The 26,262-nt window shown below is 41.6% G+C and overlaps 2 protein-coding genes across 5 annotated transcripts in view; one reads left to right on the top strand and one right to left on the bottom strand.

Moving 5' to 3' along the window:
• The window catches only part of LOC133617116 (uncharacterized), a 25,399-nt gene extending 6,845 nt beyond the window's left edge, over nt 1–18,554 (top strand). Inside the window, exons 8-17 of one of the 2 annotated variants that reach the window (XM_061976850.2) lie at nt 1,205–1,362; nt 1,435–1,517; nt 4,656–4,734; nt 4,812–4,834; nt 4,910–5,035; nt 8,519–8,637; nt 8,707–11,509; nt 11,571–11,622; nt 11,785–11,906; nt 18,468–18,554. In XM_061976850.2, coding sequence (XP_061832834.2) covers nt 1,205–1,362; nt 1,435–1,517; nt 4,656–4,734; nt 4,812–4,834; nt 4,910–5,035; nt 8,519–8,637; nt 8,707–11,509; nt 11,571–11,622; nt 11,785–11,906; nt 18,468–18,491 — 3,589 coding nt within the window. In that variant the 3' untranslated portion in view covers nt 18,492–18,554. The remainder of the gene's footprint in view (nt 1–1,204; nt 1,363–1,434; nt 1,518–4,655; nt 4,735–4,811; nt 4,835–4,909; nt 5,036–8,518; nt 8,638–8,706; nt 11,510–11,570; nt 11,623–11,784; nt 11,907–18,467) is intronic. The other variant, XM_061976849.2, reaches the window with a different exon arrangement.
• matr3l1.2 (matrin 3-like 1.2) overlaps nt 18,550–26,262 on the bottom strand; it is a 12,415-nt gene continuing 4,702 nt past the window's right edge. For 2 of the 3 annotated variants that reach the window (XM_061976851.2, XM_061976852.2), the window contains exons 7-21: nt 23,451–23,567; nt 23,240–23,365; nt 22,990–23,166; nt 22,804–22,928; nt 22,477–22,720; nt 22,257–22,406; nt 21,887–21,992; nt 21,799–21,815; nt 21,603–21,725; nt 21,197–21,526; nt 20,995–21,125; nt 20,259–20,892; nt 19,088–19,208; nt 18,912–19,027; nt 18,550–18,841 (exon numbers count right to left, since the gene is read on the bottom strand). In XM_061976851.2, the coding sequence (XP_061832835.1) occupies nt 18,782–18,841; nt 18,912–19,027; nt 19,088–19,208; nt 20,259–20,892; nt 20,995–21,125; nt 21,197–21,526; nt 21,603–21,725; nt 21,799–21,815; nt 21,887–21,992; nt 22,257–22,406; nt 22,477–22,720; nt 22,804–22,928; nt 22,990–23,166; nt 23,240–23,365; nt 23,451–23,567 (2,577 nt within the window). In that variant the 3' untranslated portion in view covers nt 18,550–18,781. The remainder of the gene's footprint in view (nt 18,842–18,911; nt 19,028–19,087; nt 19,209–20,258; nt 20,893–20,994; nt 21,126–21,196; nt 21,527–21,602; nt 21,726–21,798; nt 21,816–21,886; nt 21,993–22,256; nt 22,407–22,476; nt 22,721–22,803; nt 22,929–22,989; nt 23,167–23,239; nt 23,366–23,450; nt 23,568–26,262) is intronic. The other variant, XM_061976853.2, reaches the window with a different exon arrangement.

The raw sequence follows: 26,262 nt of genomic DNA on the forward strand, positions 1-26,262 counted from the left end.
CGGACATTTGCTTCATATCTTCCGTGAATTAGATAAATGATATTAATAAGCGGTAGAAAATGAATGGATATTATTTGATATTTTACGATAATGTGTTAATAATTTCACACATAAATCGCTCCGGAATATAAATCGCACCCACGGCCAAACTTTGAATTAAACTGCGATTTATAATCCGAAAAATACGGTACAATACAGCTGCAGCAAAAAAAGGGCAGCATAAAATAAAGAGTAGATCCAGCAGAAAATATACATTATAAACAAAGAGAGGTAGCTAACATAGAAGCGGTCAGGTAATAGACAGATATCATCTATTGGTGTATGGCGAGTGATTATACAGCTGGATGGAGTGCGGAATGAAGGAGTTCTTGAATCAAACACGGTGGGAACGAAGCTGAAGGAGCCTGTTGGAGTATGAGCTCTGCTGTCCCTCAATTGTCTGGTGGAGTGGGTGGGCAGGATTGTCCATGATGGCCAGCAGTTTGTCCAGTGTCCTCTTGTCCCTCATACCGACACAAACGCCTGCAACTGCGTGCCAATAGTTTGGCCGGCTTTCCGGATCAATTTGTCAATCCAGTTTAAGTCCCTTTTGCTGGTGCTGCTCCCCCAACAAACCACTGTAAAGTACAGGGCACTGGCCACAACAGACTGAAAAAAGATCTCCAACAGCTTGCTGCACACATTAAAGGACCTAAGCCCCTTCAGGAAAAAAAGGTCTGCTCATGCCCTTGCTCAGCTTTGCTGTTGTCCTTCCAGTCCAGTCTGCTGTTCACATGGACTCCCAGGTACTTGTACTGCCCCACTATTGCCACCTCCCGGACATTTCCTAGCATAGCTGAGGGGGATTATAATCATAGCACGGTTACATTTTGAATAAAAAATGTATACAAATATAAAACACTTCATCGTGATACAATATCATATAGCATATCGCCCAGCCCTAGGTTTTTGGATGAGGTCTTTTTAGGCAGAGTAGCAGACTCCCCATTATCTTCATTGTTAACTGCTGGAAGTTTTTTACTATCTAGAGTGCCCGGGAAAGGGAAAAATGTGAGTTCTTGTCTCTCATAGAGATTGTGGATGTTGGACAACATTCCAAAACAAGCATGATGTCAAGCAGTTGAGGCAATTTGTGGCTGGTAAAGAGGCGGTCCACTGTGGTCACAGCAGCTTGAAAGTACACGTGTCCACCTGATTTTTGCAGGAGATTTTCTGGAGAGGACAGCGACATTGAGGGGATGGAGGTCATTGGTGAGGATGGAGAACCCTTGGATGAGGATGATCTGGAAACTTTGGAGGAAGCTGAAGAAGAAATGGACACAGACGAAATTGATACTGAAGACTGCTCGTCAAAAATTGAAGGTGGATCTTCTCTTGAAAAGACAACTCATCTATACACCGTTCCAAATTGGTGATGGTTCAAAGTGTTTTCAGGTGAAAAAGAGGAAGCGAAGGCTGATGATGGGAAGCTCGACGAAGAGCAACATTCTAACGGCAAAGAAAAGACCAACAACGAGGTTAGGACTCTTAATATTGCCATCCGAGCATCTTCATTGGTATCACTTAGCAGGGAGCCAGCTGATATAATGGGGTGGCGTGGCTCAGATGGTAGAGCGGCCGTGCCAGCAACCTGAGTGTTCCAGGTTCAATTTCAGCTTCCGCCATATTAGTCACTGCTGTTGTATCCTTGGGCAAGACACTTTACCCATGTTAAGTTAAAGTACCACTGATAGTCACACACACACTAGGCGTGGTGAAATTACTCTCTGCGTTTGACCCATCCCCTTGTTCCACCCCCTGGGAGGTGAGGGGAGCAGTGAGCAGCAGCGGTGGCCGCGCTCGTTGCTCCCAGTACCACACACACTGGTTTAAATCTAGCTTAAAGATGGAGATAATGGCTTTCACTATGTAAAGCACTTTGAGTCTCTAGAGAAAAAGCGCTATATAAATATAATTCTCCTCACTTCACTGATATAATCATAGTGATTTTTCTTTAACGTATGGAAGCCAGTTTCCACCACTAAAAAAAAAAGTTTATTACATACCCACAAGCGGTAGAAAATGGATGAAGGGATGGGTAATTAAAAAGTTGAAATTAAGAAATAAGTGTTGAAATTATGAGATAAAAAGTCATAATAATGAGATAAAAGCTGTCATTTTGAAAAAAGTAGAAATCTTGAAATAAAAAGTCATAATTATGACATTAAAAGTCAAAATTATGAGATGATAAATCGAAATGATGAGATAAAAAGTTGAAATGATGAGACATTTTACACAACAGTTACAGTAGCAGTTCTTTGGCACGAGCTCTCCTCCTCAGACATGGATGGCAAAAACATTGAGGATTATTTTAGATGTGGCTTAGATGTGGCTTTACAACTGAGGATATTTTTAATTTCCTTGCAATTGCATGTGGAATTATATTTGGCAAACGTACCCTGGAAAGGATTTCAAGCAAGAAAAGGCTCTGATGTGGAAAGAATGAAAAGCATTGAACAACAGCTGGTCTGTGCCATGCTTCCAGGTGGATTATCGCATAATTATAACTTTCTTCTTTAATAATTGTGACTTTTTATCTCATAATTATGACTATCTCAAAATTTTGACTTTATCTCATAATTATGACTTTATCTCACAATTTTGACTTTTTGTCCCATAATTCAGTTATGACTTTTTAATGCCATAATTATGACTTTTTATCTCATAATTATGACTATCTCAAAATTTTGACTTTATCTCATAATTATGACTTTATCTCACAATTTTGACTTTTTGTCCCATAATTCAGTTATGACTTTTTAATGCCATAATTATGACTTTTTAATGCCATAATTATGACTTTTTAATGCCATAATTATGACTTTTTATCTCGTAATTTTGACTTATTATCTAATTATTTCAACTTTTTATTTTATGACTTTCATTCCATAATTTTGACGTTTTATCTCTCAATTATGACTTTTTATTTCATAATTGTCTTTTTATCTCATAATTTTAACTTATCTTATGACTTTCATTCCTTAATTTTGACGTTTTATTTTATAATTATGACTTTTTATTTCATAATTGTCTTTTTATCTCATAATTTTGACTTTGTACATCATAATTATAACTTTATTTCATAATTTCAACGTTTTATGTAATAATTTTGACTTTTTATCTGATGATTTTATCTTATAATTTTGTCTATTTATCTCATAATTTTGGCTTTTTAACTCATAATTACGCTTTTTAATGTCATAATTATAACTTTGTATCTCATAATTTCGACTCATAATTTTGATTTATCTGATAATTACGACTATCTCACAATTTTGACTTTTGATCTCATAATTATGACTTTTTATGACTTTTTATGTCATGATTATGACTATCTCATAATTATGAATTTTATCTCATAATTTCGACTTTTTACGACATAATTATAACTATCTCATGATTTTGACTTAATTTAATAATTTAGACTTTTTATCTGATAATGACTTGTCATCATTCTGACTTTTTATCTTATAATTTGTACTTTTTATCTCATAATTATGACATTTAGTCTCAGTTATGACTTTTTACCTCATCATTTCGACTTTTTATGTCATGGTTATGACTATCTCACATTTCGACTTTTTATCTTATAATTATGACTTTTTAATCTCAATTATGACTTTATCTCATAATTTCGACTTTTTATGTCATGATTATGACTATCTCATAATTATGACTTTTATCTCATAATTTTGACTTCTCTCATAATTTTGACTTTTTATCTAATAATTTAGATTTTTTAATCTCATAATTCAGACTTTTACGTCATAATTATCACTATCTCATAATTTTGACTTTTTATCTACCGGTAATAGTTTCGACTTTTTATCTGATAATAACTTTTGTCATAATACCTACTTTTTATCTCATAATTCTGACCTTTTATCTAATAATATTGACTTTTTAGTTTCATAATTCAGACTTTTTACGACACAATTATAACTATCTCATTATTTTGACTTTATCTGATAATTTAGACTTTTTATCTGACAATGACTTGTCATAATTCTGACTTTTTATCTTATAATTTCGACCTTTTATTTTATAATTATAACTTTTTGATCTCAATTATGACTTTTTATCTCATAATTTTGATTTTTTTTTATGTCATGATTATGACTATCTCATAATTATGACTTATGCCATAATTTTGATTTATCTCATAATTTTAACTTTTTATCTAATAATTTTTACTTTTTAATCTCATAATTCAGATTTGTTTAAGTCATAATTATAACTCCATCCATCCATCCATAATTTCGACTTTTCATCTAATATTTTTGACTTTTTATCTGATGATGACTTTTATCATAATTCCTACTTTTTATCTCATAATTCTGACTTTTTATCCCATAATTCTGATTTGTTAATGTCATAATTTAGATTTTTTTTCTTAGGACTTTTTATCTCAAAATGTTGTCTTTTTATCTCATAATTTCGACTTTTTATCTCATAATTATTACTTTTTTAATCTCGTAATTATGATTCACCATTTTGTTATTTTTTATTTTTGAGTGCCGTAAATAGGCTTCCATAGCAAGGATTGATACTTCCTACAAATGATTGCTGGTGGCACACATATTGACTTTTTAGTGCGTGTGTGTGTGTTCCTGCAGCGGGTAGCAGACTTCCCAGTGGACTTGGACGACTGCATCACTCTGGATGAAGTAGGAGAGGTGCAGAGCAGCGACAAAGGTATGGACGCTTCTTGCGACCTATTTGATGTTTGTGTTGAAAAACTGTCATTCACGAATTGTATGATTGAACCGCAGGAGAAGAAGATGAGAACGTGCAGGTACTCAGCCTCTACCACCTGTTTGTTGTCGTTTTGTTGAGGCAAGTTGCTCACGGGCTTGTTGTTTTCCATCAGCAGAAGTCTCGAGTGGTCTCCATACTGCATCTGCCGAATAACTATTACAAAGCCAAAGACTTCATCGATCTTTTTAAAAGACACGGGAAGCCGGGGCGCCGCTTCATTTTGCAAGGTCAACACAGGGTATGAAAAACAAATGTTTTTACAGTGCAGCCCATTTAAGTCATTCCTGTTTATGTCGACAAACTCAACCAGCTCGTCAAGTCCAATTTAGAAATTTCATCATTGAATCCACAACATAACTCCTGTCTATTGACAAAACCTGAACACAGTGACTTCCTGTTTAGTGTAAAGTCAGATTCAAAATAAAAGCTAGGCAGTGTTACCTGGAATCTACCTAGGGATGGCTACCAAATTCTGGGTATTGACTGAATTTTGTTGGTACTACCCAGTACCATCCCATCCCATCCATCCATTTTCTACCGCTTGTCCCTCTCGGAGTAGCGGGGGGCTGGAGCCTATCCTAGCTGCACTTGACTGAAAGGCAGAGTACTTGCCATGTAAAATCGCTAATGCTAATAGTAAACTGGCTATGGCAATTCCAATGTAAATTAGCATCAAGCTAGGGCTGGGCGATACGGACGAAAAAGTATATCTCGATATATTTTTACTTAAACTCGATGTATGTAAACAAAAATTGAGCTGTTTGGCCACAATACCCAGCAATATGTTTAGAGAAGAAAAGGTGAGGCCTTGAATCCCCGGAAGACCATTCCTACCGTAAAGCATGGTGGTGGTGGTATTATGCTCTGGGCCTGTTTTTCTGCCAATGGAACTGGTGCTTTACAGAGAGTAAATGGAACAATGAAAAAGGAGGATTACCTCCAAATTCTTCAGGACAACCTAAAATCATCAGCCCGGAGGTTGGGTCTTGGGCGCAGTTGGGTGTTCCAACAGGACAATGACCCCAAAAACACATCAAAAGTGGTAAAGGAATGGCTAAATCAGGCTAGAATTAAGGTTTTAGAATGGCCTTCCCAAAGTCCTGACTTAAACGTGTGGACAATGCTGAAGAAACTAGTCCATGTCAGAAAACCAACAAATTTAGCTGAACTGCACCAATTTTGTCAAGAGGAGTGGTCAAAAATTCAAGCAGAAGCTTGTGGATGGCTACCAAAAGCGCCTTATTGCAGTGAAGCTTGCCAAGGGACATGTAACCAAATATTAACATTGCTTTATGTATACTTTTGACCCAGCAGATTTGGTCACATTTTCAGTAGACCCATAATAAATTCATAAAAGAAGCAAACTTCATGAATGTTTTTGTGACCAATAAGTATGTGCTCCAATCACTCTATCACAAAATAATAAGAGTTGTAGAAATGATTGGAAACTCAAGACAGCCATGACATTATGTTCTTTACAAGTGTATGTAAACTTTTGACCACGACTGTATAAATCGCCCGCTTCAATATTCCCTCTTCTCTTCTACGACTCTCTCGTTGTCATTTGGGATGTCTGTTGTGATTTCTTTTCCTGGTTCCATGACCCGCCGTATCTTGCCTCTGATTGGCCTGTCCCTAATGTTTTGCCATATTCTCAACCAATCGTGACTCATCATAGTAAACAACCAACCAATCATGGATGTTCTTATACGTGCAAGCATGTCTCGGAAGTAGGAAGGGGAAGTGTTTAGTAGCCCATGGAGGAGAACAAGGAAAACAACAAATAAGCGGCGTTTGGTCATTTTAATGTGAAATAAACTATATCGATATTACGATATTTTCTTAATTACTATCTTGTTTAAAAATATATCGATATATCTTACAAACCTAATATATCGCCCAGCCCTAGCTAGCGCATTTTGGAAGTGTGGAGCCTTATTTTACGTCAGAGCGTTTTTTGCCAAGCATACTTTGCTTTGTTGGTGTTGAAAATTGCAACATGACTTAGAAGGAGTTTGGCTGAGTCCGCTCTGAGTGCTGCTTGACTGATAGTTTATTTGAGCCACTGTTTAGTCTGCAACCGGACGTGACGTCCTGTGCATCATAGGCACCAAAAAGGCACAAAATATGGCACAGTTTGATTTTACGTGAATTGATAGTAGTCGTACTGACGGATTCAGTCGGTGCCTATAAAAGTACCATACTCGATACTCATCTTTAGTGAAGCAAGAGCACATGCGACACTCTGTATTGTTTGAAAATGTTCAAGAAGCGATTTTTAAAAATGTTTTTTTTTAGGCCATCTTTTTTCTTACTCGCTGCAGCCAAGAGAAGCTTTTGTAACCTGTAACCCAGGGGTGTCCAAACTGCCGGCGAATTGCGAGACGTCACAAGTTTAATACGGAATCTGACCCTCGAGACGTCACAAGTTTAATACAGAATCTGACCCGCGGCATGCCTCTAACTTAATTTTAGATATCTGACAGTGTAATTGCTGCAATAATCTTGTGGACAACGTGATTAATTCAGGTTAATGACCATGAATTGCACATTGAAGTGAATACAGCACAGCATTTTCATACTGTTTATCACCCATCATCCAGTTCAAACAACCTTCCCTCTCATGGCACAAATAAACACACGTCAACACACATGGTCACACATAACAACCTGCTCACTGAATTTTGTGGATATTATTAAAAACGTCCAAGCACAACAAATAATTCAAAATTACACCCATTTAAAATCCCCTGCAATGCATGATGGGATAAATGCAAAACACTCTCCACACCAATGTTTTGCGCATTTTAGCTGCTCGACACTTCTGATTGATTAAAAAACTTTGAGGTCGTCACGTAAGTGTAATACAATGTAGGAGTCAAACTTTCACATACTTCTGATATCCAATTATATTAGTTATATATCCATTATATAAATGTAATATGTATTTAGTTATATATATATATATATATATATATCTACCGGTAGTTAGTTTACGTGCAGTCGGCTCTTAGCCCCCGGCCAAATTTTTTTTTAGCCCAATGCGGCCCCCAAGTTTGGACACCACTGCTGTAACCTGTAATGAAAAGGTTTCGTTATAGTTTACACACCAAATAAAGTATTGCGTGAATCGGTTTGAATTGAGAATCGATTCTAAATCAAATCGCCACCCCTAGAAATTAATCATATTAAGTTGTGGGTGTCTGTGAGATTCACATTTCAGTTATTTTTTATTGATCTGGTTACTACCGTTTAGGTCAGTTGCGTTGCCATTAAGCAACGCTGTTTCAGTACCATAGCTATTTGCACCTCGCTGAATGTGACCGTGATTGGAGCATAATGAAAAAGTTTTGTGTGTTTGTGAGGTCGGCAATAAAGTTTGAAAAGAGTGGCAGTTTTTCCGTTGGATTGCTACTGACAAGACGCTACTGAGGGTATTCCCTACATGTAATTGATAGTGACACACTGACATGGCAAAATAAAATCAGGGTTTTCTTTACATGAAAACAAATTAAGTACTATACTTTATGAGAATCCATTGAAATCGAATTTTCACACCAATTAACCAACCAAATTGAATCGTTAGTAGATAGTTATTTTTTTATCGACCTGGTTGATAGCATTCATTATGGAATCGAGTTTTGGTACCCATCCTTAGCAAACATCGTTATTGTCACACGTTGCTTGTTCTAAAAAGCATGTGACAACGTTTGTCTTTCAGGCCTTCATGGAGATGTCGAGCCACGCAGAGGCTTTGAGAGCCGTCCGTAAACTAAAGGTTTTCTTCAAGAGGCAATGTCATGTATTTGTCTCCAAAAAATATCCACGCCTGGACTGCGGGTCAGGACCACAAGTGGCATTCGAGTCTCTTCCGCAAAGATGCCACGCTAACTTTCTCTGTTTGCGTAGGACGGAGATTGATGACGAGCTCCAGCACTTGATTGGCAGTAGCAGGCCGCGCAACCAGCACAGAGACAAAGATGAGTCGAAACGTGGAAGAAAGGAGTCGCCCACATTGTCTCAGGAGAAAAAAAAGAGCTCTCAAAAGACTCCAGAAAGGGAAGCTTCAAACAAAAAGGCACAAGAGAAACAATCAGCATCTAAAAAGACTTCAGAGATTGAATCGAAGTCTGCCAAGAGTCAGGAGATTGAGTCAAAATCCAGAAAAACTTTGGCAAGTGAGTCAAAGTCTGGGAAGTGCCAGAAGAAGCAGTCTTCCGGTAGGAAGGAGGATAGTTTAGAGGGTGACAAGACTCAGGACAAAGTACCAGAGTCCAAAAAGACTTTGGATAAAGACTTGGAGCCTGGGAAGAGCCAGAAGAAGCAGTCTTCTGGTAGGAAGGGGGATAGTTCAGAGGGTGAGAAGACTCAGGACAAAGTATCAGAGTCCAAAAAGACTTTGTATAAAGACTTAGAGCCTGGGAAGAGCCAGAAGAAGCAGTCTTCTGGTAGGAAGGAGGATAGTTCAGAGGGTGAGAAGACTCAGGACAAAGTATCAGAGTCCAAGAAGACTTTGGATAAAGACTTAGAGTCTGGGAAGAGCCAGAAGAAGCACCCTTCTGGTCGGAAGGAGGATAGTTCAGAGGACGAAAAGATTCAGAACAAAGTATCAGAGTTCAGGAAGACTATGGATAATGAGTTAGAGTCTGGGAAGAGCCAGAAGAAACTGTCTTCTGATCGGAAGGAGGATAGTTCAGAGGGTGAGAAGACTCAGGACAAAGTATCAGAGTCCAAGAAGACTTTGGATAAAGACTTAGAGTCTGGGAAGAGCCAGAAGAAGCAGTCTTCTGGTAGGAATGAGGATAGTTCAGAGGGTGAGAAGACTCAGGACAAAGTATCAGAGTCCAAAAAGACTTTGGATAAAGAGTTAGAGTCTGGGAAGAGCCAGAAAAAGCAGTCTTCTCGTCAGAAGGAGGATAGTACAGAGGGCGAGAAGATTCAGGACAAAGTACCAGAGTCCAAGAAGACTTTGAATAAAGACTTAGAGTCTGGGAAGAGCCAGAAGAAGCAGTCTTCTGGTAGAAAGGAGGATAGTTCAGAGGGTGAGAAGACTCAGGACAAAGTATCAGAGTCCAAAAAGACTTTGGATAAAGAGTTAGAGTCTGGGAAGAGCCAGAAAAAGCAGTCTTCTGGTCGGAAGGAGGATAGTTCAGAGGACGAAAAGATTCAGAACAAAGTATCAGAGTTCAGGAAGACTATGGATAATGAGTTAGAGTCTGGGAAGAGCCAGAAGAAGCACCCTTCTGGTAGGAAGGAGGATAGTTCAGAGGGTGAGAAGACTCAGGACAAAGTATCAGAGTCCAAGAAGACTTTGGATAAAGACTTAGAGTCTGGGAAGAGCCAGAAGAAGCACCCTTCTGGTCGGAAGGAGGATAGTTCAGAGGACGAAAAGATTCAGAACAAAGTATTAGAGTTCAGGAAGACTATGGATAATGAGTTAGAGTCTGGGAAGAGCCAGAAGAAACTGTCTTCTGATCGGAAGGAGGATAGTTCAGAGGGTGAGAAGACTCAGGACAAAGTATCAGAGTCCAAGAAGACTTTGGATAAAGACTTAGAGTCTGGGAAGAGCCAGAAGAAGCAGTCTTCTGGTAGGAATGAGGATAGTTCAGAGGGTGAGAAGACTCAGGACAAAGTATCAGAGTCCAAAAAGACTTTGGATAAAGAGTTAGAGTCTGGGAAGAGCCAGAAAAAGCAGTCTTCTGGTCAGAAGGAGGATAGTACAGAGGGCGAGAAGATTCAGGACAAAGTACCAGAGTCCAAGAAGACTTTGAATAAAGACTTAGAGTCTGGGAAGAGCCAGAAGAAGCAGTCTTCTGGTAGAAAGGAGGATAGTTCAGAGGGTGAGAAGACTCAGGACAAAGTATCAGAGTCCAAAAAGACTTTGGATAAAGAGTTAGAGTCTGGGAAGAACCAGAAAAAGCAGTCTTCTGGTCAGAAGGAGGATAGTACAGAGGGCGAGAAGATTCAGGACAAAGTACCAGAGTCCAAGAAGACTTTGAATAAAGACTTAGAGTCTGGGAAGAGCCAGAAGAAGCAGTCTTCTGGTAGAAAGGAGGATAGTTCAGAGGGTGAGAAGACTCAGGACAAAGTATCAGAATCCAAAAAGACTTTGGATAAAGAGTTAGAGTCTGGGAAGAGCCAGAAAAAGCAGTCTTCTGGTCAGAAGGAGGATAGTACAGAGGGCGAGAAGATTCAGGACAAAGTATCAGAGTCCAAGAAGACTTTGAATAAAGACTTAGAGTCTGAGAAGAGCCACAAGAAGCAGTCTTCTGGTCAGAAGGAGGATAGTTTAAAGGGTGAGAAGAGTCAGGACAAAGTATCAGACGACAGGAAGACTTTGGATAAAGACTTAGAGTCTGGGAAGAGCCAGATGAAGCTTTCTTCTGGTCGGAAGGAGGATAGTTCAGAGGGCGAGAAGACTCAGGACAAAGTATCAGAGTCCACGAAGAGTATGGTGACTGAGTCAGAGGGCGAGAAGTCTCAGAAGAGGAAGAGAGACAATGTTTCCTCAAAAGACATCGAACATCCTGAAGGTATAGACTCCTGGAAGCACAACCAAAGTCTAGAATGTGGCCCGTGTGAGAAGAGAAACGCACCTCTTGAGGACGACTCTGTGCCTGCAAAGGTCCGAAAGGGAGAGCAGAGGAGTCGAACATTGGGCGAGAGTCCAGAAAAACGTGTTCAGAACCCTTCCGAAGCACAGTCAGATCAGGTGTGTTGTTCTTGTTCCTCTGTGCCATCGATGAGCTGCAATGACCATGTTGTGTTTGCAGAAAACTGCTGATGGACCCTCAGGTGCCCCCACTGCACCCCTCCTGCCTGTTGGTAAGAGGTCAAAGTTCATCTTTCCTCAACATGTATTGAAGAGCTGCAAGCTTTCTCGAACATTTAAGCTTGTTGTGCCGTCGTGTATAAACTATTGAAAACATGTCCTTCGCACTGTTATCGTCGACCGTGCTGATCACACGTATCGCTCGTTGTTCGCAGGAACTGAGTTTGTGCGTCCGGTTGTCGGCTACTTCTGCAACTTGTGTCAGCTCATCTACGCCGAGGAAGACGAGGCCAAAGTGCAACACTGCAGCAGCCGCCAGCACCACGACAAGTATCAGGTAAAAGATACAACAATTGCCAGATCAAACAAATATCATAGGTATCAGGTATAACATTACATGTATCCGGTATAACACTACAAGTATCAGTTATAACACTACAAGTATAAATTATAACACTACAATTATCAGTTATAACATTACAATTATCAGTTATAACACTACAATTATCAGTTATAACACTACAAGTATCAGTTATAACACTACAATTATCAGTTATAACACTACAAGTATCAGTTATAACACTACAAGTATAAATTATAACACTACAATTATCAGTTATAACACTACAATTATCAGTTATAACACTACAAGTATCAGTTATAACACTACAAGTATCAGTTATAACACTACAAGTATCAGTTATAACACTACAAGTATCAGTTATAACACTACAAGTATCAGTTATAACACTGCAATTATCAGTTATAACACTACAATTATCAGTTATAACACTACAAGTATCAATTATAACACTACAAGTATCAGTTATAACACTACAAGTATCAGTTATAACACTACAATTATCAGTTATAACACTGCAAGTATCAGTTATAACACTACAAGTATCAGTTATAACATTACAAGTATCGGGTATAACACCACAAATGTCGGGTATAACACCACAAGTATCTGGTACAACACCGCAAGTATCGGGTATAACACCGCAAGTATCAGGCACAACATTACAAGTATCAGGTATAACATTACAAGTATCAACTATAGCATTACAAATATCAGGTGTAATAAAGAAAAAGTAACAGATCAAACAAATGTATGTGTCAGGTTTAACAACTAATACAAAGGACAATACACAAGCCGCAACACAACTGCAAGCCACAAAGGACGCGGCTGACACAATGAAAGTGACAGTGGACTAAATTTTGCAGACGGTCAGAAGGTTGAAAACAGTGTAATAAACATAGGGCCTGATTTACTAAGACCTAAATACCACGCACTGGACAGCGTGTGCAAAAAGAAAATACTGTGTAGTATGAGTGGGCTTGTTGCGTGTGATCTACCAAGACCGCTTGTGCAATTGAAAAGTGGTGCAGACAGTAAATGAGGATTTTGTATACATACGGGGCTTTTACCACTGAGACACTCATTTTCTGCACGTTGACGTTATCGTGCTCCTACCTGTGCGGTGTGTTGAACCGGCAGCACACGTCTGTAATCTTAACACCTTTTCTGAATCGCAGTCTAGACAACAAAAACACTGACACTTCATTCCGTGCACAAGGCTGTGGATCGCATCACCACCATTCGTGCATCTGGAATGACTCAAACGCAAGAAAATGCATAATGAAAAACGTCTTTTCTGTAATTAATGTATTATACCAGTAATTCTCGAACTTTATTCACCATGTACCACCTCAGAAAACTGTCCAAGTACCACCATTATTAGTTATTTTGGTCAGTGGTCAACAAAATAAACAGTTTTACTATGACCAACATTAAAATACAGCAGCGTAGTAGGCCTAAGTATTCATTAATAACAAGGCAGAGGTTTTATTTAACAAGTGTATTTATCATTATTGTTAAGTGTAACATTACACACAGTTTGAACAGTAACACTGTGTTTGAATATTGAATTAGGTGATTCTGTAGCGTACCACAAGATGGAGCTGGCGTACCGCTAGTGGTAGACCAACCACTAAATTAAAAAAAAAACGAACAGCATTAAAAAAAAAAGGCCAACAGACATCAATTAAATTCATTTTAAACCCGCCCCTTAAGAAATCCAGCAGCAACAGAAAATTGTTGAATAGACGATGTCCAAAATGTTGACACGTGTATGACTGGTTCTTGTCTGTCCTGCAGCCGCGTGTGGAACTGTCAGTTTGCACGTCCTTCTGACATGTGCTAAATAAAAGGCAAAATAGTGCTTGCAAAATGATGATGAGTGTTGATAAATCACATTGCGCATGCTAAATAATTAGATTGTCATCTTCTCCTCCCATCATTGTGTGTGGGCCTTTTGATGATCAGCATACATTGTGCATATTAATGAAGACAGATTGCACGCCTTATTCTGCTTACTAAAAGGGGAACTGTACTTTTTAGGGAATTTTGCCTATGGTTCACAATCATAAGAGTCAAGAACATGTCTTTTTTTCTGGTATTTTAAAGATGATAAAAACGCTTGGAAGATGCAGCGAATAGGAGTCACCTTGCCGTCAAAGCCTCTAAAAAAACCTTTAAAACGCTCCATCAACGTTTTATATACACACTGCAAGTATATATATAATGTTGTAACAGACACATTCATAAAAATATGTAATATGTACAATATATACACTGCAAGTATTAATGTAGTAACTGACACCTTCATAACAATCTGTAATATGTACAATATACACACTGCAAGTGTGTGTGTGTATATATATATATATATATATATATATATATATGTATACAGTATATATATATATGTATAATGTAGTAACAGACACCTTCATAACAATATGTAATATGTACAATATACACACTGCAAGTATATATATAATGTAGTAACAGACATCTTCATAACAATATGTAATATGTTCAATATTTACCATATTTTGTGATCTCATTTCTTGTGTTGTGTGACGAAAAACCTAGTGTATCTCTTGCCATAGCTAGCTCACGGCTAATACCGTAGCACGCCGATGTGTTACTACGCTAGAAAATAACTTCTCAGTGTTGGCTCTTACAATAACAATGTCACAACAGTTTGGTTATTATACAGGTTACGCAAGATTGTTGGCGGTTTTCGGATGCATTTTTAAAGTGAGTTAGAGGAAGAATTGATTCCTCCAATTAGCTGCATTGCCAGACACCTGGGACGAGACCATTTATACATATTAGAATGCAAAATAAACACAACCTTTTGTCTTTTTGTCTCTCTTAAGGATTTAGAAAAATATGCAAAATGTAAAAAAATGTGCAGTTCCCCCTTTAACAGACTCAATCTACGTTTAGCAGATCAGCTTTGCACGTGTTTTAGCACACACACAAACCTTTAGTACATCAGGCCCATAGTGTATTAGTATTATTGAAAAAGTAAAAAAAAAAAAACACTATTATTTATGACTGAAAAAGTGGTCAAACTTCACTTACAACTTCGTTAATTACACCGTTTTCAACTTTCTGCATCAGCCACTTGGTCTGTGTCCGAAACTTGTCCGCTGTCACTTCCGTTGTCTCTATATTGTCGTGTTTTGGCTGAAATTTTCTCTATCGTAGTACCGTATTTTCCGCACTATAAGGCGCACCGGATTATTAGCCGCACCTTCTATGAATTACATATTTCATAATTTTGTCCACCAATAAGCCGCCCCGGACTAAAAGCCGCGCCTACGCTGCGCTAAAGTGAATGTCAAAAAAACGCTGCGCTAAAGTGAATGTCAAAAAAACAGTCAGATAGTTCAGTCAAACTTTAATAATATATTGAAAACCAGCGTTCTAACAACTCTGTCCCAAAATGTACGCAAATGTGCAATCACAAACATAGTAAAATTCAAAATGGTGTAGAGCAATAGTAACATAATGTTGCTCGAACGTTAATGTCACAACACACAAAATAAACATAGCGCTCACCTTCTGAAGTTATTCTTCATTCGTAAATCCTTCGAATTCTTCGTCTTCGGTGTCCGAATTGAAAAGTTGCGCAAGCGTGGTATCCAAAATGGCCGGTTCCGTCTCGTAGAAGTCATCGGGAGTCAGTGTCGCTGTTGTTCTGTGAATCCTGCCTTCCGGAAAGCTCGGACCACAGTTGTGACCGAAATATCTGCCCAAGCATTTACGATCCACTGGCAAATGTTGGCGTATGTCGTCCGAGGCTGTCTGCCCGTCTTAGTGAAGGTGTGTTCGCCTTCGGAGCTGTGTGAAAAAAGCCACCCGGCCTCTTCGCGTAAACTTCCCTTAACCACTCGCTCATCTTTTCTTCATCCATCCATCCCTTCGAGTTAGCTTTTATGATGACGCCGGCTGGAAAGGTCTCTTTTGGCAAGGTCTTCCTTTTGAATATCACCATGAGTGGAAGTTAGCATGGCAAGCTAGAACCACAGTGAAGGATGACTTCATTCCCTGTGGTGCGAATATTCACCGTACGTGCTCCCGTTCCACAGTGCGGTTCACAGGAATATCAGTTGCTGTGAAATACGGTAGTAATCCGTGTGCGGATGGAGAGATTGCGTCTTTTTATGAACCGGATCGCTTATTAGGAGCCATTTTGTGGTCTTTACAGATGTAAACAGGAAATGAAACGTACGGTGATATCCGCGCGTTTTTTCTTCTTCTTCCGGGGGCGGGTGAAGCGCTTCCTGTTCTATGGGGGCGGGTGAAGCGCTTCCTGTTCTATGGGGGCGGGTGCTTTCCTTGGCGGTTGCTTGCGTAGAAGAAGAAGCGCTTCCTGTTCTACCGGGAAAAAAGATGGCGGCTGTTTACCGAAGTTGCGAGACCGAAACTTTATGAAAATGAATCGTAATAAAGCGCACCGGGTTATTAGGCGCACTGTCAGCTTTTGAGAAAAATTGTGGTTTTTAGATGCGCCTTATAGTGCGGAAAATACGGTAGTTTCTTAAAACAAGAGTAGTAGCATATCAAACCACTGCTCATTTAACTTGAACATATTTTCTTGAAAATAATTTCTCAGGTAACTACTGTTCATTCAACCTGATACACTTTATTTTTGATGTTAGTATTGTATCATTTTATGTTGAAAAACACCGGTAGAAGTCGCAGGTAAATCTCTTTTATTTTAAATGTCTTGAATACTGAAAATGAGAGCAGAATGCTTTCCGGGTGCATTGTAAAGAAAGAACATGAAAATGACAGAGCGTGTAGTAAACTTGGCAAAGTAGTCGGAGTATAGAGCATATAGTGAGTCAATACCGCCAGCCAAGGACATTAAAATATTCTAACATTGGACATTTATCAATGAAAAAATTGAGAGGCTGCAGATGTTTGACAAAGCGGCTCTCTTGGGGTACGGCGTGGCTCGGTTGGCTGCGCGGCCAGCAACTTGAGGGTTCCTGGTTCGAGTCATCCTAGTCACGTCCAATGTGTCCTTGAGCACCATCAGTGTGTGAATGAATTTGGGAATAGAGTCAAAGCTTTGAGTACGTTGAAGGTAGAAAAGCGCTATAAGTACAACCCGTTTACTCTCCATTATTACATGACTTAAAACTACTGTAGTTGATTGTACTAGTGTACAGCTCCACTAATGGACATTGGAGTGTTACTTTCAAAGGCAAAATTAAAGTATTGCTAGAAACATAATTTTATATGGGACTTTATTGTATTATATGTATAGTACATGTTCCAAAAAGGGGCTTCACGGTGGCAGAGGGGTTAGTGCATCTGCCTCACAATACGAAGGTCCTGAGTAGTCTTGGGTTCAATCCCGGGCTCGGGATCTTTCTGTGTGGAGTTTGCATGTTCTCCCCGTGACTGCGTGGGTTCCCTCCGGGTGCTCCGGCTTCCTCCCACCTCCAAAGACATGCACCTGGGGATAAGTTGATTGGCAACACTAAATTGGCCCTAGTGTGTGGATGTGAGTGTGAATGTTGTCTGTCTATCTGTGTTGGCCCTGCGATGAGGTGGCGACTTGTCCAGGGTGTACCCCGCCTTCCGCCCGATTGTAGCTGAGATAGGCTCCAGCGCCCCCCGCGACCCCAAAGGGAATAAGCGGTAGAAAATGGATGGATGTTCCAAAAAGAAAAAATCATAAAGCACCACCAGAATTAGAGATATTACAAGTCAAAGTGATGAAGCTTAGTGTTACGCTCATGACTTGGTGTAACTAAACATTACCCTATAAGATGAAGGCAATTGCATTTATTGATATTTGAAATGTATTCAATGTTTATAAATGAATATTTAAATATACTAAATGTAAAAAAGGGAATAAATGTTCAAAATAAGATCATTAAATGAAATCTAGTTTGGTTACGCCATCATGAGCGCAACAAAAGGTTGTAAAAGTTTCAACTACAATTCTAAATAAGATGTCAAAAGCAAACTGAAATCAAATACACACAGCTTAAAGATTGATCAATACCTATTTAAATTTAGCAATAAATAAATATGATTTATCAAAATATAAAAGAAATATACCTATACAGAACGCTCATGATGGTTACACCAAAAAGTAACGCTATGAATCGCGTTTTTCCAAGTTTTTGGGGCATTTTTATGCTATTTCCAAGCATCTCCTTTTTATTATCGTTGATTTTAAATGGTCAAACTAATGCATATTATACACGAATGCCCTAGTAAACAAAAACAAAAAAAGTCATATTTATTTTGATTGTTACATTTTGAAGTACATTTGTGCAGGTGGGTGCGAATGTACCCATTACCAGAGCTGTACACACTATTCTATTTTCTTTTAAAAGGCATGCTATGTTCTGGGGGGGCAAACACCGATCAATTTCAATAAGCCACACATTTTTTTTTTAGCCCCAAGTGTGTGTCAAGGTAGCAGCTGTTAGAAAACAAGTGAAATTTGTATAAAAGTATCAAGAAGTGTGTGCGTGTAAATCAACTTTTTAATCTGCCTTTTTGTCATTTCAGGAGAAGATGAAAATTGTGAGCTGAAAGACATTTTTTATTTGTTTTACTTCCCATTCCTTTCACAATAAAGCCATGTGACAAATTTAAGAGTAAAACATTTATTTTTGAAAAACATTCCAACATAAATCACTAACGCTGAATATTGCTGACTCCTCCGCCTATCGTTCACATTTAGATAGATGGGAAGTGCGACTAGATCACATCACTGCTAGCAGGACAACAACATACGTCGCTATATTTGTGATAAAGCAAAGTCTAAATCAGTAAATAAGATAAGTATGAACAAAAGTCGACTTGTTGGTTTGAAGACGAGGTCACGCAGACGTCTTGGCTTGTTTCTTCTCCTGCTTGCTTTTTTCCTTCTCCAGATGTCTCTAGAAAGAAACAATTATGGCGATAAGTAGCCCCGCCTTCTCACTGGACGCCATGTGGGCGGAGCCTCACCTGAAGCTTGTAGTAGTGCGTCCGGCTGCGGCAGTGCGTATTCTTGGCCGTCTCCTCGTTGGAGTAGAAAAGGAGACAGACGCGGCAGTAGTAGCCCATCTTCACCTGTTCCACCCCTGCACACAAACACTTTCACGTCAACCTGCACCTTCGCCATTACACCTGGGGAGGCTCACCGATTGGTCTGTTGGCGTCAAACGGCGGCAGCGGTAGAGACGCGGCGTGCGGGTTGGCTTCAGCTGGCGGGGCGGTCTGGCTGGCAGAATTCTCTATGGCGACCTCTTTCTCCTCGGTCAGCTGCATCACAATGACACACTCGTTAAGGACTTGAGGCTAACTTCGGATTTACACGAATCAAAACGGCGGCTGACTTTTTCTGTTTTTAGGTCAATGGGTCAGTCAGTCAGAGGTGGGGGGGGGGTTATTGTAGCGTCCTTGAAGAGTTAGTGCTGCAAGGGGTTCTGTTGTGTTACGGTGCGGATGTTCTCCCGAAATGTGTTTGTCATTCTTGTTTGGTGTGGATTCACAGTGTGGCGCATATTTGTAACAGTGTTAAAGTTGTTTATACGGCCACCCTCAGTGTGACCTGTATGGCTGTTGACCAAGTATGAATGGCATTCACTTGTGTGTGTGTGTGTGAAAAGCCGTAAATATTATGTGATTGGGCCGGCATGCAAAGGCAGTGCCTTCAAGGTTTATTGGCGCTCTGTACTTCTCCCTACGTCCGTGTACACAGCGGCGTTTTAAAAAGTCATACATTTTTTTGAAACATACCGATAATTTCCGATATTACATTTTAAAGCATTTATCGATATTATCGGACATCTCACCTCACTGACACAAATGGATGAGGACAGGCTGATTTTTGAGGTGCAAAGTTAAAGAATCCTATATCAGGCATATCTCGGGCAGCTGTATGGGGATACGGGCGCTGGTTACAAGTTGAATAAGACTGGTGCGTGTGTGCAAAGCTTGATCGGGATGATGTTACTGTTGTCGCTTGCTAAAAAAAAAGGTTGGTTCTGCAAGGCAAAACTGTCATCTTTTCCACGAGTCAATTTAATGCCTTCACAGACACCCGCCTGTGGGTACTGATTGCGGATTGACATTGTGGCAGGACCAAGTTTGTGCGTCCGCTCCTCTAGAAGGTTAGAACTGTTTGTGGTTGGCTTTACTACAACCCCCTTGTCACATGATTACGCCAGATCTGGTAAAAGTCTGCAGTATTTCGCCGCGACAGAACGGCGGTGAGGACTGCCAGACAGTGGGTGGCGAAGCAATGTTATGCATCCAGTAAAAGTCTTAAGTCACGAGTTTGAGACAAGTCTAATCCGGATGAAGACTTACTTTCTGGTTCTGGTGTGGAACATCTGGAACCTTCTGTGTTATGTCGACTTCTTTCTCCTCTACATCCAGAGGTCTCGTTTCCTCCTGCTCTGCCGGAGGTTTTATTTGCTCCTCTTCATCCTTGACTGCCGCCGCCTCTTGAGGTTTCATGTGCTCCGTTTCCTCCATGAGTGCCTCGTCATCCTGGGATTCCAGTTGCTCTTTTTTGTCTGTGACGGATGTCTCCTCTTGAGGTGTCATTGGCTCATCATCCTCCCTGACCTCCACCTCTTGCTCTTTCATTTGTTCATCGTCCTTGACCACCTCCTCCTCCTCTTGCTCTTTCATTGGCTCGACGTCCCTGACCGCCTCCTCCTCTTGCTTACCGTCCTTGACCGCCTCCTCCTCTTGCTGTTTCATTGGCTCAACGTCCTTGACCGCCGCCTCCTCTTGAGGTTTCATTGGCTCATCATCCTTGACCGCCTCCTCTTGCTGTTTCAATGGCTCAACATCCTCCTTGACCGCCGCCTCCTCTTGAGGTTTCATTTGCTCCTCTTCCTCTTTCCTGGCTTTCTTGACCGGAGGTTCTTCTTCGGGATGTTTGGCTGACCTCGAAGGCGAGCTACTCTTATCCCTCTTGCTGGGACATGGATGTCTGCACAAAGAGTAAGCAGTTAATTGGAAAACAACTGGACAGGAAGTAGCCACAATACAAAGAAGTAGTACCGTGTCTGGTCTCTGAGAAGAAGAAACTCACCCATGTTTGAGGTGCGTGTACTTCCTGCTCACGTACACCAGCAGTCGTCTGTCATTCAGCTTTGGTTGGTTGGATGTGTAAGCTTCTGCCATTTCACACGCGTCCTCCGCCCTCTCCATCTCCAGAAAACACTGCACCAGGATGCGAACAAGACGTGTTACTCGTTGGCCTGCGGCGACATGTTCTACCGACAGTTCCTTACCTCTCTCTTGAACCGGTTAAGGAAAAACTTTCGGACTTTGCCGAAGGGCTCAGCCAGTTGGAAGATGTCCTTGTCAGAATATTTGCCGTTGGGCAGCTGACCCACGTACACCACCCGGCTGGCGTTGCGCTGCGAGAACGGGAAGTCAGGTCGGTCCACCGCCAACAAGGTTGGCGTTCGAGAAGAGGGGCTGACCTGCATCTTGATGGTCGGGTACGTCATGGAGTGGTTGACCCTCACCGGGCGCCCGCACACGGACGCAGAAACGTTACTGTTGTAGAACTTGACCATCGCCAGCGCTTCTTGTTCTGTGGCGAACTGAAGGTAGGCCTGGCAGGAAGTAAGGAGACGATCGGTCAGAATGCTCTCAGCAGGTGCGAGTCTCCGAGTCAGCAATCCACTCTACCTCGGGTTTCCGGTCCAAGACCAGATGCCTCACCAACTTCCCAAAAGGTTTGGCCAGTCCCAACAACTCATTCAGGAAGTTGTATCCTCGTCTGAAACCCACCACGTTGACCACCCTCATCCCCTGACGGGACAACAAGGGTCACAGGTCACTTCCCATCGTTCCCACTGGGGTCAGAAGTCGTGCGGATACATACCCCTCTCCTTGACGTGTCTGCAGGGAGGAAGGAGACAAAAGATGAGACATTTAAGCGTCTCTTTGACACCAGACATGTGACAGCTTACCGATGCCCTCAGACTGCGGTCCTTCGTTTCCGGCCAGTTGCTCCTCATCATCAGCGAGTTCGTCCAGCGTCACAAACTCATCCATGTTCTCCAGGAAGTTGTCATCCTGACAAGTCCAGCAGTGAGCTTTAAACTTTGACCTCAAAACAGTGTAGGGCTGGGTCATAAAACGATACCAATATATGCAGTATCACGATATATGTAATCGATATCATTGAAAAAAGCATTTGACAAAATCTTTTTTCTTTGTCGGAAGAAAGCGGAAGTATGGAAGCAAGGTTGGTTGAACAAAGGCATCGGACATCCCTGGTTTTCAGCCATATTGCCCAGCCCTACAGCAGTGTGACAAATGTCTCCTTGCAGAAGCTACCTGCTCAGGCTCATGTTCCTCAGGACTTCCTGGTCCTGGTTCTGGTTCTGTTTTCTGCTTCTCCGACTCCTCCCCACCCTCAGCCTGCACGGTAGCACCGCCCACATCTGCCAAAGTCTCCGCCGTGACATCATCTTTATCATCAGGAGCCTGGGATGATGCAACCATTGAGAACAGGGGTCTTGTCGAGGCCTACATGTTTTATTGTCGGACCTCTTACCTTCTCCTGAACACGGTCTTCAATTTCCTCGGGCTCCGCCTCCTTTGCATCTGCCTCACTTGTATGCTCCTCCTCCGATTCCACAACTCCAGACACTTCCTCCCCTTCCTTGTCCTCTTCATCTTCCGGAGAAGATTGGGCTCTGCTGTCTTCATCTCTGCTCCTGGAAGGAGACTGAGACGTGTTTCTTGATGCTCCGCCCCAGCTACCATTCCCTGCAACACTTTCCAATCTGCGGCTGAGTCTGCGTCAAAGAAGGAGAAACGTGCACCTGAGCCCTTTGTCGATGTCGAGATGTTGCTATGGCAACCAGGTGTTTCGACTTACTTGAGGGTTTTGTACTTGGTGCACATGTAGACTCCGACTGGTCGTCCTCGGATGGTGAGGGGGTTGACGGTGTAGTACTTCACCATCATCTCCGCATCCTCTGACGTCCCCAATTGGATAAACGCCTGGCAGACACATCAGGGTTAGCGTGGACAGGAAGTGATAGCGAGCATGTGCGGGTATCACCTGGTTGGTCAAGAAGAGGTGTTTCTCGACCGTGCCGAAGCGAGCGGCGATGGTCAGCAGTTCGTCCCTCTCGTCTTTTTCTCTGGGCAGGTTGGAAACGAACACCACCTTACTGCCTTCAACCTTGCCCTCCCAGGACTGCCCGTCACCCGTCCTGTCTGACGTTCGCTTGTTTTTCTATGGGTGCGACAAAGCGGGCGCGTCAATAGTTGGCGGCGGAAGGTGCGAGTGTTCCGTCCGGTGGCCTCACCTCAATGACCATAAGCGATTTGGACAGGTAGAAGTTGAGAGTCTTCCCGTAGAGTGTAGCTGGGTTCCGCTGGTAGTAGTTGACCATGTCCTGCGCGTCCTCATGACGCTCCATCTCTAAGAAGGCCTGTACACACATGCGGGACAATGCATCATCAATATCCTTTGCTGGTAAGGTCAACGTCCACAGCAGGCGTGGCCGCCGTGTGTACCTTGTGATTGAGGACCAGGTGCTCCTGCAGACGCCCGAAAGGTTCCGTGAAGGCAAACAAAGTCTTGTTGCTGAGGGGCTTCCTGTTATAATTGACCACCACGACCCTGCTCCTCATCTGCGAAAACATCTCACTTCTTCATCACCAAACTCACATTCGCCCCATAGAACTCATGATGTAAAAGAGGGGTGTCCCAAGTCAATCAATCAAAGTTTATTTGTGTCGCCCTCAAAGGGCTGCACAAACCACAGCATCCCCTGATCTGAACCCACAGAAAAGTGCGTCCCCGGGCAATTTGTGGCCTGTAGCTCATTCTTTAACGCCCCGCTGTGCGGTGGCGACTTGTCCAGGGTGTACCCCGCCTTCTGCCCGAATGCAGCTGGGATAGGCTCCAGCACCCCAGTGACCCCCGAGAGGGACAAGTGGTAGATAATAGCTGGATGGATGCGCAATTGTTAGCATTCTAATATTAGCATGCTATCTTTTAGACCTCAGCGTCAAATTCTTTGTTACTGACCAATGACACCTCTTAACATGCTAGCTTTTTTATTTTTATTTTGTTGCCGTACACCTCACTCATATTGGTACTAGATGGATGCTAACGTTAGCATCCTAGCATTTTAGACTAATTTTTTAGGTACACACCTCAGAGTATTACATTACAATTAGCATTTTACCATGCTAACATTTAACATGCTATCTTTAAAAACGAATTTAGCAAGTGTACACCTGAGTGTCATATACTCTGGTAGTTCACCAATGCTAACAATGAGCATGCTATTAACATGTCATCATAGTACCGTTACCGTGCTAGTGTTTTCAGATCATTGTGCTCTTATTTTGATGCTATCTGGGGATTGTGCTAACTATTAGCATTTTAGTTTGGCTTTAGCTGTTCAGCATTCACCCAAAATTTCTACTGAAATTGCATTTTCTAGTTCTTTGAAAAAATATCTATACACTATATTGCCAAAAGTATTAGCCACCTGCCTTGACTCACATATGAACTTGAAGTGCCATCCCATTCCTAACCTATAGGGTTCAATATGATGTTGGTCCACCTTTTGCAGCTATTACAGCTTCAACTCTTCTGGGAAGGCTGTCCACAAGGTTGCAAAGTGTGTTTATTGGAATTTTCGACCTATCCTCCAAAAGCGCATTGGTGAGGTCACACACTGATGTTGGTCGAGAAGGCCTGGCTCTCAGTCGCCGTTCTAATTCACCCCAAAGGTGTTCTATCGGCTTCAGGTCAGGACTCTGTGCAGGCCAGTCAAGTTCATCCACACCAGACTCTGTCATCCATGTCTTTATGGACCTTGCTTTGTGCACTGGTGCACAGTCATGTTGGAAGAGGAAGGGGCCTGCTCCATACTGTTCCCACAAGGTTGGGAGCATGGAATTGTCCAAAATGTTTTGGTATCCTGGAGCATTCAAAGCATTCACTGGAACTAAGGGGCAAAGCCTAACTCCTGAAAAACAACCCCACACCATAATTCCCTCCTCCGCACAAAGCAGTCCGAAATGTAGCGTTCTCCTGGCAACCTCCAAACCCAGACTGGTCCATCAGATTGCCAGATGGAAAAGTGTGATTCATCACTCCAGAGGACGCGTCTCCCCTGCTCTAGAGTCCAGTGGCGACGTGCTTTACAGTCTCCATGCCTAAGTGCTTGATTTTATACACCTATCACTATCACTGCGGGCCAAGTACCGTATTTTCCGCACTATTAGCCGCACCTAAAAACCACAAATTTACTCAAAAGCTGACAGTGCAGATTATAACCCGGTGCGCTTTATATATGGATTAATATTAAGATTCATTTTCATAAAGTTTCGGTCTCGCAACTACGGTAAACAGCCGCCATCTTTTTTCCCCGTAGAAGAGGAAGTGCTTCTTCTTCTACGCAAGCAACCGCCAAGGTAAGCACCCGCCCCCATAGAACAGGAAGCGCTTCTTCTTCTACTGTAAGCAACCACCCGCCCGCGTAGAAGAAGAAGAAGTGCGCGGATATTACGTTTCATTTCCTTTGTGTGTTTACATCTGTAAAGACCACAAAATGGCTCCTACTAAGCGAAAGGTTTCCGGTTCATGAAAAGACGCAATCTCTCCATCCGCACACGGACTACTATTTCACAGCAACTGCCTAAAGACTTTCAAGAAAAGCTGGCTACTTTCCGTGCATATTGTAAAAATAAGATAGCTGAAAAAAAGATCCGGCCAGAGAACATTATCAACATGGACGAGGTTCCACTGACTTTTGATATTCCTGTGAACCGCACTGTGGATACAACGGGAGCACGTACGGTGAATATTCGCACCACAGGGAATGAGAAGTCATCCTTCACTGTGGTTCTAGCTTGCCATGCTAATGGCCAGAAACTTCCACCCATGGTGATATTCAAAAGGAAGACCTTGCCAAAAGAGACCTTTCCAGCCGGCGTCATCATAAAAGCTAACTCGAAGGGATGGATGGATGAAGAAAAGATGAGCGAGTGGTTAAGGTAAGTTTACGCGAAGAGGCCGGGTGGCTTTTTTCACGCAGCTCCGTCCATGTTGATATACGACTACATGCGCGCCCACATCACGCTGATTATTAATATATTATTAAAGTTTGACTGACCTATATGACTGTTTTTTTGACATTCCTTTAGCGCAGTTAGATGCGGCTTATAACACGGGGCGGCTTATAGGTGGACAAAGTTTTGAAATATGCCGTTCATTGAAGGCGCGGCTTATAACACAGGGCGGCTTATGGTGCGGAAAATACGGTAATTAGGACACTTGTTTCTGATCATTTGGATGGGTGGCCAAATA

Source organism: Nerophis lumbriciformis, linkage group LG16 (assembly GCF_033978685.3).
Source record: "Nerophis lumbriciformis linkage group LG16, RoL_Nlum_v2.1, whole genome shotgun sequence".
Classification (NCBI taxonomy): Eukaryota; Metazoa; Chordata; class Actinopteri; order Syngnathiformes; family Syngnathidae; genus Nerophis; species Nerophis lumbriciformis.